Below are 13,485 nucleotides of genomic sequence, written 5' to 3'. Positions count from 1 at the left end.
GCAGGCAATGAAACAGAGACAGTGACTAAGTCAGAAAGTAATAAAGAAAGACAGGTAAAGAAAGACAGAATGGGTAAAAAGACAGACAGACGGGTGAACGTAGACAGGAGGGACTGAAGGCAGACAGGACAGACAGGACAGACAGTTAGACGGGTGGACGTAGACAGGAGGGACTGAAGGCAGACAGGACAGACAGAAGCAAGACAGTAATAAAGAAAGGATTAGTGGATGGATGGATGGATGGATGGAAGTAGGGCAGGAAATGAAACAGAGACAGTGACTAAGTCAGAAAGTAATAAAGAAAGACAGGTAAAGAAAGACAGAATGGGTAAAAAGACAGACAGACGGGTGAACGTAGACAGGAGGGACTGAAGGCAGACAGGACAGACAGGACAGACAGTTAGACGGGTGGACATAGACAGGAGGGACTGAAGGCAGACAGGACAGACAGTTAGACGGGTGGACATAGACAGGAGGGACTGAAGGCAGACAGGACAGTTAGACGGGTGGACGTAGACAGGAAGGACTGAAGGCAGACAGGACAGTTAGACGGGTGGACGTAGACAGGAAGGACTGAAGGCAGACAGGACAGACAGTTAGACGGGTGGACGTAGACAGGAGGGACTGACGGCAGACAGGAGAGACAGTTAGACGGGTGGGCGTACACAGGAAGGACTGAAGGCAGACAGGACAGACAGTTAGACGGGTGGACGTAGACAGGAGGGACTGAAGGCAGACAGGACAGACAGGACATACAGTTAGACGGGTGGACATAGACAGGAGGGACTGAAGGCAGACAGGACAGTTAGACGGGTGGACGTAGACAGAAAGGACTGAAGGCAGACAGGACAGTTAGACGGGTGGACGTAGACAGGAAGGACTGAAGGCAGACAGGACAGTTAGACGGGTGGACGTAGACAGGAAGGACTGAAGGCAGACAGGACAGACAGTTAGACGGGTGGACGTAGACAGGAGGGACTGAAGGCAGACAGGACAGGCTGTTAGATACAGGCATGGAAAATGGAAGACGGCAGTCATTCAGACAGATAGCCAGGAAGGATGGAGACTGACGGAATGGGAGACACGCTGGAAGGCATTCCCCGCTCACTCCAGGACCCTATCATCATCTCACCTGGTTGGGCGTCAGCCTATCAGAGTCAATGCAGAGGCCGTGAGCACACAGCTCCTGGCTGCCGCCGGCGCAGTCGTCGTAGCGGGATGTGCAGTGTGTACCCGACCACTCGGGGGTGCAGGTGCAGCTGCGCAGACATGGGGACACACACTAAAAAGTTATTTTATTTGGTACGGGTATTATACATATCGCATGGTTAACTAGCACTTGAATTTTTTTGAAACATGTAAATGGAACCTTAAAATGGTTCAAAATGGCTTATCATTACAATGTTCTTATATTCTTCATCTGTAATGTCATCGTGAAAATGCACTAAAATGTCAGGTTATTCACCATCGCTTCTTACGCACGTCTTATTTCTAGCAGAATCTAGCTAGGAAGTTAAGTTTTGCCAGCAGTGCGGCAAGTGAAATAAGTCAAAATACAAAAAACACGGGATAGACGTCAAGCCGTCTGGTAGGAGTGTGCTCGTGCTCGCACTTCTGCGCAGTGATACGTTTGGTGTGTGGAGTTTGGTGGAAGAAAATAGTTCCTACATTAAACTGCTCACTATAAAGCCCAAGGATTATCATGAGTAACCAGGTCATGATTTCTCTTAAGAGACATTGCTGTTGAATTGAATTTTTCTTTTGGGCTCTATCACCACAGAAAGAATGCTATTCAGTCCCATTGTATTCCAGAGATCGACATTTCTACAGCCGATATCTCAAAAACTAGGCATCTCCCAGAAGAACAACCTCGATGGATAGATAGCACTAAGACCCCTCTAAAACATGTCATTAGTATTTCTTCTGATGTTTTCGCTTGATCATCTGAGCCCCCTAATAAATGGTGCCCTAGGCGATCGCCTGTGTCACCAATGGGTCGGGTCGGACCTGAGTGAAATGATTTGTACAGATTTATATGCAATTTATCTGCAAGTAATTTCATCCGCAAAAACCTAAAAAGAGTCACAGCAGACTTTTATTTTGACTTTCATTTTGACAACTGTTTTTGGCTTTGCGATGTAAGTCCCTCCTACTTGTGGTAACCCCTCCCACTTGTGCCATAAGTCCCTCCTACTTCTGGTAGCCCCTCCTACTTGTGCCATAAGTCCCTCCTACTTCTGGTAACCCATCCTAATTGTGGCTGGCTCCAGGTTGCAGAGATACATTCTTGTCAAAACTGGCCTTTTGTTAAACTGTTCACTTTGTTAAACTGTTAAACTTTCACAAAATTTTGGAACGTTAGAAAAAAATGGTTAATGGAGGTGGAGCTGTGTTCTGGCAAGGTGCGATTTGAACATAAGCAGGTTTTGCCAGGTTCCATCTATATTTAAACCCTGGGGATTTTACCTGTAGGATCCAGGTGTATTGTAGCAGGTGGCGCCGTTCTGGCAACCCTGCGTGGTCCCTGCATAGATCTGGCATTCATTAACGTCCGTGGTGCAGATGGGGCCCTGAGAAACAGAGCATGCGGTTGCCAGTCACAGTTGGGGGAGGAGGGGGAGTTCTGGAAAGATGAGGACTCCTTGCTCTCTCACCTGCCAGTTGTCTAGACAGATGCAGTGAAAGGCATCCAGCAGGTTGAGACAAGTACCGCCATTCTGACAGGGGTTGCTGTGGCATGTCTTCCTGTGGACCGTCTTTGGGGGGGGAGGACATGGGAATTAGCCAACCAGCATTGTGCTTTGCCATCGATAAACACGAACGGCAAGATTGCGAGAGACTGATAAACAAGAAAGGCTCATAGAGAAATGTAAGATCAAGATACAATATGTTACCTCTTCTACGGTCTGAACTCTTGATTCAAGAGTAGTGACCTAAATAACGGAAAAGAGACACAAGTCAAAATTCCATCCCCTGAAATGACTACACTCAGACTGGCACGTAGTTGGACGACCCAGAGAGCAGAAGTGGACTCACTCGGGTGTTCAGCTGATTCAGCTGATTGCTGACTTCTGGAGGTATTCCACCCCCATTGGCCTTGAGGTTAGCGATGTCATCTTTGTTCGTCTTGATCTAGAAAGATGAGGAGTCTTCATAAAGTGAATAAACGAGCACAGAACGAGCTCAACTAACATCTGGCTTTTCAGCCGTCAATGTGACACCTACAGGTCTATATACACAATGATATATTGCTCTAGCATCTGATGCTAGTATCCATTCTGCGGGTCTCTGAAGTTTTAGGGTCCTCCTCTACGTCTGGCTCCCACCTGGCCAATCAGCTGGATCAGGTCCTCGCTTCCTACTTTAACCGAGCCCGATCCTCTGGTCTGGAAGACAATGTTTTTGTGGTCTCCGGTGGAGAAGAGCAAGTTGCCATGATCGGAGCTCATGCGGGGCCTGGAGGAACAGAGGCACGATGAACCCAGCCGTTCCAAAGAATTACAGCAAACATACTGCCTATCACCACCCAATCAGAACAGCTGTTCAGTTCCAGAACTAACTATACTATTCAGACACTGATCTTGTCAGTCTATAAAGAAAAGATTAGATTATTTTTATGATGCGTAATCCACAGAGTCATAAACAACCCTCAACCTTTTAAAGTCAGCATTTTGTATTTGACAGTAAATCTGTGATGAGATTTCAGAAGTGACATTATCACTCTCTGTCACATGGATTATCTGCTCATAAAACATACATTATAATGTTTATCATTTTATGTAAGATAGTCCTACTGTCACTACTGCTGTGGCTGGGTCAGTAAGCATAGATAAACCAAATTCAGAAATTCTGTGCAGAGACAATTAAAGAACAAATTTCTGAGACTCACTCCTTCCATTTCTTTGTTGTTTTTGAGATGAGATTACCAATGACCTAAAGTTATGCTTCCTTATCATATGTTACATTATCGGGAACCAATACTCACTCAGTCCTCATGTAATTCAACCTAGAATTAAATTTCCAAGACTCACTAAGTCCACAAAATTTTCCTGAAAATGTATCCTGTGGATTTTTTTTCCGAATATTTAAATGCTGCTGCTATTTAAAAATAAAATGTAAACAACAAGCATCACCCTGCATCTTTAGAAATGTGGACAAAATAAGCACCTAATTACATCTTAATATAATGGATATACCAAAGAGTTTCATCACCGTTTGCCTACAGAACAGCTTCAATCCTTCTTGAAATGCTGTTGTATAAGTCTGAGCAGTGTACCGGGACACTGGATCCCTTTCCTAGAAGAAAAGCCTCCAGATCTTTGAGGGATGAAGAAGATGGGAATCTGTCTCACACTCACATGTGCTTCTGAAGGTTCAATGACGTTTAGATCTAGAGATTGGTGAGGAAGGAGCTTGACTTCATTCTGGGTGTCATGGCACCAGTCCTGGTTTATGGTGGCTTTATCATCTCAGAATATGACAGAATATCTCTGGGCATTACTTGGTCTTGGATGCAAATGGTATCTGAACTGCAGCTTTCATGTAAACCCCAGCTGTCAATCCCAGACAATAAGCTTCGACTTGCAGCCAATGTTCTCCTGTGCAATTTGGTTCTCATACGCCTTTAGCATTTTCAAGACTGTAATACGTTAAATAATTTTGTAGCTTTTGTGACTCGTGCACCCACAATTTGGGCATTTGGTCTCTTTGGAACTGCTAATCAACTTACCATACCACAGCTGTTATGATGATTGTACAGTACCTCTGATTTAGTTATTTTGAAGTTACAATCATTTCACATGAAGTTTTTTCCCATCATTTGGCCCATTCCCTGCCAGATCCTGTCTTGGTGATGCTTTTCAGCCTCTGACCTCCAATAAAGTGGGACAGAGCTAGATTGACTTACTGGATGTGACTTCATCCAGATTCAATTTAATCAGAAACCAGAAGCTCTTGTGACTGGTGACATACTATGTTTAGGCACTTTTCCGCCTGATCATATGTCGGATATAGTTATCCACCTTCTCCCTAGTCGTTCCACTTGTAAGACACTGGAAACATGCTGAAAGCCCAGCAGAAGCTGAGAGGCTGCAGTTTTTCATGCCTTTTTCTTGACCAGACACCCCGGAGAATCTTATTAAGGTTTAAAGTATCCCGTGTGTCTCCTGTTTTCACTGTAGACATCAAAAATCACCCTGCACTTTCAAAACGCAATATCTGTAAACTTGCTGCTAATTAATGGCTACAATCGAGCCAGTTCCTCCAAACATTCTAGATCAAAATATCGTCACTCATTGTTTAAAACTCTCCTCTTTGCCTCTCTGGCCAACCAAGGAAATCACTGACTTTGACTAACTGTTACTAACTAAACTAAGCTCAGCAGCTTATTAACTCGACAAGTTCTGAAAGAACTCCCAACCTCACACCAGCACCTTCTAGCTAAGCTTGGATGAACCTTCTAACCTGCCGAGTGCTGTGCCCTGCACTGCCTGGATCTCCAAATCCCCAGAGAGCTCATGTCACCAAGGAGCAAAACCGCACTTACTGGTCACTGCTGATGTCCCTGGTGTTCCGTACACCAGCCCTCTTCCCAGAGTCACCCCGAAGCCCCACGGAGAGGAGGAGGACACAGAGGAGCGTCCGAGACATTTCGAGAGCACACCACTCTCCTCTGGACGCGGGAATGGTGACCTGGCAGCAGGATCCGCTCTAATGCCCTCCTCAGATAGACTTTGCCCCCTCTGTGCTCCCCTGGGGCAGCAGGGTCCCAAAGCACAGAGCAGTAAATGCAGGAAAGCGTGACTGAGTGTAAACTCTGGTCCTGCTGGGGGGCAGGAAGGAGGTACCGTTTTATTCCCACTGTTCTATTTTATTATTCCAACATTGCCCCCGTCTGCCACATGACCATGGAGATGAGTAACCGGACACCTGGGGAGACACTTTGAGCATCAAGCTGAGAAATCCACCAGAGATGGTACTATCTCAGCTTTACGGTCCAGATTCAGCAATGATTGACCTTCCCTATCATAATTACTTTTGAATAACTGACAGACACGTGTAGCTAGGCTTGTGAAAGCCGATAAATTTATTTACTTACATCTGAGCTACTGAAGCAGTACTTCCAAGGGGCTACCCATCTGCTCATTCGGCTTCAGCTCTGTGCCGCCTATCTTACTCCCACCAAACAGCACATGTACAGAATTACCAGAAAGTTCCAACTCTTTATCCTGGACAGGATAATGGGGAGGGGGGGGGGGGGAGCTAGAGCCTATCATGGCAAGTCCACCACAGGCCACGAGGCAGGCGGACACCCCGGATGGGTTGCATAGAGAAGCAATATTACAAAAATACTTTATTTCATCGCAGTAAGAAAATTTACATATAAAACAATAATAATTATGAACAACAACAATAATAATAACAACAGTGAGACAGCAAAATAAGCTGGTTACGAGCGTGCTGTCTTGAAGCTCTCCTGTTGCCATTTTATGGCATCACATTGACATTTGCTCAGAACCAAAATGGCCGCCTGCAGCAGCACCTGCGATGGCAGCTCTGAGGGTGGTCCGGTCGTCCCACTACGACACCATCAGCCTGATGAGCCTGGCCACAATGTGCACGTTTAGGCTGTTCCCCAGGAGTCGGTAGCGCTGTTTCAGTGATGACTGCTCGGGGAAATCTGAAAGGAGACAGAACGGTCTATACGTGTCATGAATCTGCCTCCACCCCCCCCCCCCCCCGCCCCCCCAGTCGGTCAGAGGTGGAGATAAGCACACTGTGGGTGTGACCTTGGGCCAGGGGGTGGGATCACGTCGAAACCTCACCGAAGTATGAGGGGAAGCCCATCAGGTTGGCGATCTCCCGCGGGGTGAAGTATCGCAGCTCGAGCTTTGAAAGCTGCCCCAGCTTCTCCTCGTCAGACAACGTGCCGAAAGCCCGGAAGGCGTCTTCTACCTGACAAAGACGAGCCGTCATCACAGATCCAGATCACATGGGCGCTATCAGCCGACCAATCAGGGAGAGCCGAAGGGCTCACGCATTTCAACACAGCAGGGCTATTAAAAGTGTCACAAAGAATCCCAAAAGGTTTAGACCAGGAACAGCACCTCCCATCTCCTCTCTGGTGGGCTTAAAGAATGCTGTTTTAAAACCACAGATTTTGAAACTTCTGACCTTTAATCCTCAGAAGAACCATGATTTACAGTAAATTACAATCATAAAGTCTATAGGATATGAGCTCTAATAAATGGCACATATGAAAAACTAATCTGAAACTAATCTGAAACCAAGTGTTAATTTCCTGAATGTGTCCTTGGATGAGACCCGACCAATCATAACTCTCCCCAGGTCCCCATGTGAGTCGATCTTGAGCACAGTTCCAGTACCTCAATGTCCGTACGGCTCTGCAACACGGAGCCAGTGCCTTCCACATAATGTCCGTACCTGTGGGGAAAGGAGGATCCAGCTTTACCCAAAATGCTTATTCATAGTTTTCAGTTATGTGAGGGACCTGGAGAGCAGAAGAACCTTCCAACATGGTGGTACCTGAACTTCGGTGTGAAAGCGTCCTTTGATGGCTACCATTCACTCATTCCCTCCCCAGGGTGGAAGCACATCTACTAAACAGTACAAATCCCATCTCTGCTTTTTCTTGGATGGGATTCTATAGAAGCATGACACAGGCTTATCTCTCTACCAGTTAGTGCATCTAACTGAACAACAATTATCCGGCATTTAGCTAAACAAACATGGTAAAAAATAAGTGTTGTGCACCAGAGTAAAGCCTTGTTTTACCCTCCAGGTGGGTGGTCCAATAAGCATGTGACGTCATGTGAAAACTTTGGATTGGTTTGTGACTGCTGGGAGGGAGGGTTTAGTGTTAAAACATTATTTCTGATTGGTGGGAGTGGGAGGGGATGAGGCAGTGTTACAGAAAGGGCTGACTGGGTCCGGAAGCAGGTGCCAAATCCAGGGTCAATGCCTGATTAGTGCTAGATTACAGGTGGGCGGGCCCAACAGCTATGGCCTCAGCCGATTGGTGGAAGCCGTACCCCTTGGTGAAGCAGACGGACCGCCTGCAGGTGGGCTGGACGATGTCCAAGACCAGGGCGTAGCGCAGCAGGGTCCGTGGCTGGAGCAGGTACCGCCCTCTGTCCCCGATCTCCGCTTCCTCCTGCAGGAACTCCCGGAGCAGACGTACGGAGCCGTCGCTGTCCTGGGAATGCTTCCTCAGCAGATCACATGGCCTCTCCAGCTTGTATAGAACACAACCCCCAACCTCCCCCCCGTTGACCAAGTCAGGCGAGGGGGGGGCTTTGGGGGCGGGGGTTGCCTGTGCATCTGGGAATACCTCCAGAATCTGTTGCAATGTAAATAGTGGAAAACACTCTTCACAAAATCCTAAAATCGGGTCTTCCACATTCTATGGTCAGTTCTGTCTCTCCAGGGATTTAAACCTACAACCTACCGGGGCAATAATGAATCACATTACTGCTTCTCATAAAGCTGAATTTTACCGTGTTCAGCATGTACCCCAAACCTCCAGAAAACCCATAAACATACCAGCCATCCAAAGGAAAAAGAGATTAAGGAGCCAAACTGAGTATGGATCACTCACCTCTGTGGTCGTCTGGAAGGAAAATGATTCTTCTTGTGGCCGGGCGATGAGGAAGTAGCGCAGCCTTGAATTTGGGATGCCCAGCTGTCATTGGAGAGAAGGGGACAACATGAACGACATGCCGTCCAATGAGATGCAAGCTGGAGAGCCAGAAGCCTCACACCACAACGTGCGGACACAGCAGAGTAGGGCAGGGCGATTTACCGAGTTCTTAAGATATACAGAGAAATTTTCATACGAGATATAGGATGAGACAATATCGTTTAAATCGATATAGCTTACGTTGGTTTAAAATTATACCCGTAGAGCTGCCAGTTTGCCTATTTCTCCTCTCCCTGTGTCCCTCTCACACAGCTGTTGTTGTAATGTTTCAGGAATGTTGCAGGACTTACGCATGTCGGGGAGAGGAGAAACTCCTGGTAGTGGTACCCACAATCCTTCAGTGTCTTTACCAAGGAGTCTCTGTGGGGTGGGGGTGGGGGGGGGCACCAATAGTCCTGAGGTCACTTAACCAAGTGGTGTACAACAAGCCAGCAGTGGGACCACAGTGTGGGCATGTGGGAGGGGGATTAATGCCCCTATCTCTCAGGTTACCTGGCGGAGGAGGTCTCAAAGCCCTTGACGTTCTCGAGCAGCAGAAACCGGGGCGGCTTGGCCAGCCTATGGGTGGAGAGATGGGGGAGGGGTCTTACACACACAAGCCACGCCCTCACCAGGGGGCTAAGAGCCAAAAAAATGACGCCCTTAACCCTGATCGATTAAACATTTGTGCTGGTTGCAGGATGTGGTCTGACGCCAGTAAATTAGCCCTGCGATGTTTGCTTTTCTACTTACTCTGATAGATTTTCATGGCGGGGCGGGGGGGGGGGGGGGGGGGGAGGGTTATCAGTATTCAAGAAGGTAAGGCACCGCCCCCCCCCAGGCTTGCATTCGCTTCTCACCTGGGCAGAATGTGGAGGATGTGGAGGAAGCTCTTTGTGCGGGGGTCAGCCACATCACCCTGCAGCCCGATTCTGCAGCAGAGAGGGAGAGACACACACGTTCACAGCACAGCCCTGTCACTCTGCAGGCGTGCACAGTAAGTGCTAATCTGGCAGCACTACACAGAACAGACACCATGGCTCTCGATGACCAGGACTTGCTGTCCTGGTCACAGACGCACCAACAACTTGTCCCCTTCTGAACTCTGATATGTCTCCCATTATGTTGTGTGGATTGCAATATTTTACGTACAGCTGTGCATAAATGTGCTACTGCTCTGCTAATTCACCCGTCACACTCTGCTCGTACTAATGGAATGTGCAGTCAGTGAAAAGCCGTGCAGATGTAGGTGTGAAACCTCAGACACTCACTACACTGGCCAGTGTTTCAGTTTCATTTTCCAGACCCGGAAGTACAGAATGCAGCCATTTAGGGCCTGAGGTCCAGTCTGATAGTGTCTCATAGTCTTTACTGGTGCAGGGTGGATTTTGGAAGCAGCAAACTCTAAAAAGCCCTATTTTGTATGAAAGTGTGAAGAAAAACATCCCAATGGCTTAACCGCCTCAGTGAATCCAGCAAGGTCACGGCGAAAAGGGCAGAAGTCTGGCCTCTATAATTAACCGTGTATAAGTAACCGATTGACTGGATTTGATGCTTGGTGCTACGTGAAGGTTAAAGTTATCTGAAGGCTAATGTGTGGGATTTGAGATCTTGCACACACACACACACACACACACGCACACACACACACACGCACACACACACACACAGTTTACCTGGTGAAGGGCTGGCAGGGGGGACTCATCAAAATCATGTCAAAACCCAGACCGTTGAAATCGTCCAGCGTTATGCACTGAAATCAGACAAGATGGCCGACATATGAACACCAGGCCTAGAGAGAGATCCAGAGCGGTTCGGTCAGCACCAGAACCAGACTCGGGCACCTCTAAAGAGAAACTCCAGCTGAGGCCAGTATCCTGGCCCAGAGCCCAATACCGTAATATTTCCATCCAATCATAGGCTCCAGAAAGGACAACCATGGTCTCCTTTAAGACCTGAACCATGTGACCTGTGTGCAAGCAGGAACAGGAGATGATCTGGGCACAAGGTACACCTCAGTTTACAAGTTTTAGGCTCCATAGTACAGCCTGTCAGCTGAATACTTAAGCTGAATTGACATCTGACAAAAGGCTTAATGTCACATAGATCTCTCTATAATATACTCAGATTCTCAGTGTGGAAAGCAAACAGTACATAAAAATAGCAGCAGGCTCCCTTGTCTTCCTGCAGTACTGGCCTCCTGCCACCAGGAGATGTCACACTGCTGTCACATTCTACACAGCAACTCCAAGGCCCTCCAAAGCTTTTTAACCAGTCTGCCTGCTGACAAGGCGAGTGACCTTCGGCCCTCGTTAACACCAGCCAGTCGTTCTACCAGGGGCATCTCCTCGTTAAAGCTGGAAGGACTCGTGATAGGTCATGCGGCGTGAGCCAGATTGCACATGTTGAGTTGTCCCCGCCCACCTTGTCACACGTTTGTGCGATGCATGCTCAATGGTTATCTCTCCTTAACAATGTTTTCTATAGGTCAGGGAGACATGATTTTCGCCCTCCTGTGCTCACTGTTATGACAGCAGGTGGTGAAATGAGGACGGCGGGGATCTCACCTCGATGGTCTTGGACCACAGGGGGATGTTGGGGAAGTTGTGCCTGTAGACCTCATTGGCTGTGGTGTTGACGTCCACGGCGGCCACCACATCTGCAGGAATGCCACTCTCTGGCAAAATAGACAGTTTAACTACATGCAAGACTCCTATACAGGCATACACTAATAAGACTACTCACAATAAAAGTCGGGATGACTTTCAGGGAGCAGGAAGAGCGAATGCGATTACATTTACAATTATAAGTCTCACAGTTTAACTTAAGGTGACCATTTTTCACTGCTGGGTGCGATCTATTCATTTTCAGTGGCGAGGCCGGTCATTACACCGCGTTAATGGTCCACCCAGGACTCTAAAGGCCAACAGCGGCTGCACAGTGACACTCCCCCGCCTAAGTACCCTGTCACATCGTCGAAAATTTAGACTAAACCGTAATGTAAAGGATGACCCCTGTTGGGGAGACGGTTTAACGGAATACCGACATATGTCTTCGGGGAGAGTCTGCCTCCCGTGCATAGGGGTATCGGTAGCTGTGTGGGACATGGGTGCTGCCTTTTACTCTTAATGAGAGCCTTAAATGAGACATTCTAAACACAAGCGCATTGTTGAGGGCTCAATAATCTATTTTTTTCGCCAGGGTGTCATAAACGTTAACCAATACATACTCATATACACCAAAACCCTTGAATAATAGGTGCCGACCAGTCACGGATCAAGCGATCACAAGAAATACTAGGATCCATTAATCGAGTCTAAACCAGCTGAGTATTTAGAAACACACGCCATATATTTATATTAAATTATTGTACGCGACTAAAAAAAAAAAAGGATTTTCGGGACTAATTCCGCAAGCATAATGCTGAGTATGGTTAACAATATACGAACTCGAATATATGACAGCTACGGGTTTTGTTTTGGCGTTACTTTAGTGTAGCACAAAATATCTTACCTTTCAATGCAAAATGCATGCCCCCGATTCCACTGTATAACTCTAAAACTCGTAGTGAACTCATGTCCGCCGGGCAGCACTACACTCCGGGTGAAACGTAAACACGAACACGTGTGAAGATCTGTGTTACAGTCCGTCTGTTCAAAATGCCGTCAAAGAAACGTTCCGGATACTTTAGGACCACTACAATCTTATCGCTCTGCATCTTGCGGTCCAATTGTATCAAATAGTAGCTAGAAGATCTGTTTTCTTTTAGTAGATTAAATTATTGTTTAAAGTACGACCTATTCTCATTGTACTAATATTAATCGGTTTAAAATACAATTTATCCATTCAAAAGGTTTTGAAGGTGTTTTGTGTGTTGCATTTGTGTTTTGTATATCAGTGTCTTAAAAATGCGAGAAGTTCAATGTGTCATTGCTTTGTAAGAGTTTAAAACTTATAAATCCCAACATATTGGAAATGTATGGATGTTAAATAGGTCTACTCATGTAGTAAAGCATTTCGTAATTGGTGAACATAGGCTAATTTTATACTCTGTAATTAATATGATTCTGAAAGTGTATCTTAAATAAGTCAGTGAATACCAACGGTAATGTACAGTATAATGTATTTAAATTAGGTAATGCCTACATTGCTTAGCATTGACCTCAGTGTAAATTGGACTAGGAACCATCTGCTTAATCCAATCTTTAACCATAGCACTGCATTTTGCTACGATTAATCTGCATTTGGTGTAAACAAGTAGGCTAACTATGTGGTGAAAGTGAAGGCTAAATTATAACAGTTTTAAAGAGAGTAGCTATTCATAAAAATCCTGGCATTTTCAACATGCACTACAATATACTGCCTTTGTTGTATGGAAGTGTTGTCAAGATCGAAACTCGAAAGTCTTTCCCTCAACTTTGTGAGATGCAACTCAAAGAAATGAAAAAGTTACAACGGCCTTCCATCCTGCTGTTTATTCACGTAACCATAACAACCAGCTGTAAATAAAGAGCTTTCTGAATGACGTAGCTGCATCCCCTTAATTAAAGCAGGCAATGTCACGAGCGCGCGTATTTACCAGTGATACTTAATGTAAGGCTGTTTTACATTACGTTTTCCTATTAACCTCATTTATGCGGGCTTAGAACGAACTTTTTACAGGTTTACTCAAGGTCAATATCATTTATAATTATACACATTTATAGTGACTAACAATCGCAATAATTACGTCATTTATTGTGAATATGAACTACACATAGATGAACCAGTTGTTTACAATTGTTTGT

The 13,485-nt window shown here is 46.2% G+C and overlaps 2 protein-coding genes across 2 annotated transcripts in view; both read right to left on the bottom strand.

The window, feature by feature from the left end:
* Positions 1-5,797, bottom strand: part of cubn (cubilin (intrinsic factor-cobalamin receptor)) — a 54,258-nt gene extending 48,461 nt beyond the window's left edge. Inside the window, exons 1-7 of the mRNA XM_023790598.2 lie at positions 5,546-5,797; positions 3,327-3,456; positions 3,037-3,132; positions 2,895-2,933; positions 2,655-2,756; positions 2,467-2,570; positions 1,133-1,259 (exon numbers count right to left, since the gene is read on the bottom strand). Of these exons, the coding sequence (XP_023646366.2) occupies positions 1,133-1,259; positions 2,467-2,570; positions 2,655-2,756; positions 2,895-2,933; positions 3,037-3,132; positions 3,327-3,456; positions 5,546-5,649 (702 nt within the window). The 5' untranslated portion in view covers positions 5,650-5,797. The remainder of the gene's footprint in view (positions 1-1,132; positions 1,260-2,466; positions 2,571-2,654; positions 2,757-2,894; positions 2,934-3,036; positions 3,133-3,326; positions 3,457-5,545) is intronic.
* Positions 5,798-6,339: 542 nt separating this feature from the next.
* trdmt1 (tRNA aspartic acid methyltransferase 1) lies at positions 6,340-13,473 on the bottom strand. Its single transcript, XM_023790572.2, has 11 exons — positions 12,212-13,473; positions 11,266-11,375; positions 10,375-10,451; positions 9,559-9,630; positions 9,212-9,277; positions 9,010-9,079; positions 8,618-8,701; positions 8,052-8,359; positions 7,386-7,443; positions 6,825-6,954; positions 6,340-6,679 (listed from the first exon to the last, which is right to left on the bottom strand). Exons 1-11 carry the CDS (start codon positions 12,273-12,275, stop codon positions 6,579-6,581), a joined length of 1,140 nt encoding a protein of 379 aa, XP_023646340.2. The 5' UTR covers positions 12,276-13,473; the 3' UTR covers positions 6,340-6,578.
* Positions 13,474-13,485: the final 12 nt, after the last annotated feature.

The sequence above is a fragment of the Paramormyrops kingsleyae genome, chromosome 4, assembly GCF_048594095.1.
Source record: "Paramormyrops kingsleyae isolate MSU_618 chromosome 4, PKINGS_0.4, whole genome shotgun sequence".
Classification (NCBI taxonomy): Eukaryota; Metazoa; Chordata; class Actinopteri; order Osteoglossiformes; family Mormyridae; genus Paramormyrops; species Paramormyrops kingsleyae.
The sequence above is the reverse complement of the archived record's forward strand: the minus strand, read 5'-3'. Positions and strand labels throughout refer to the sequence as shown.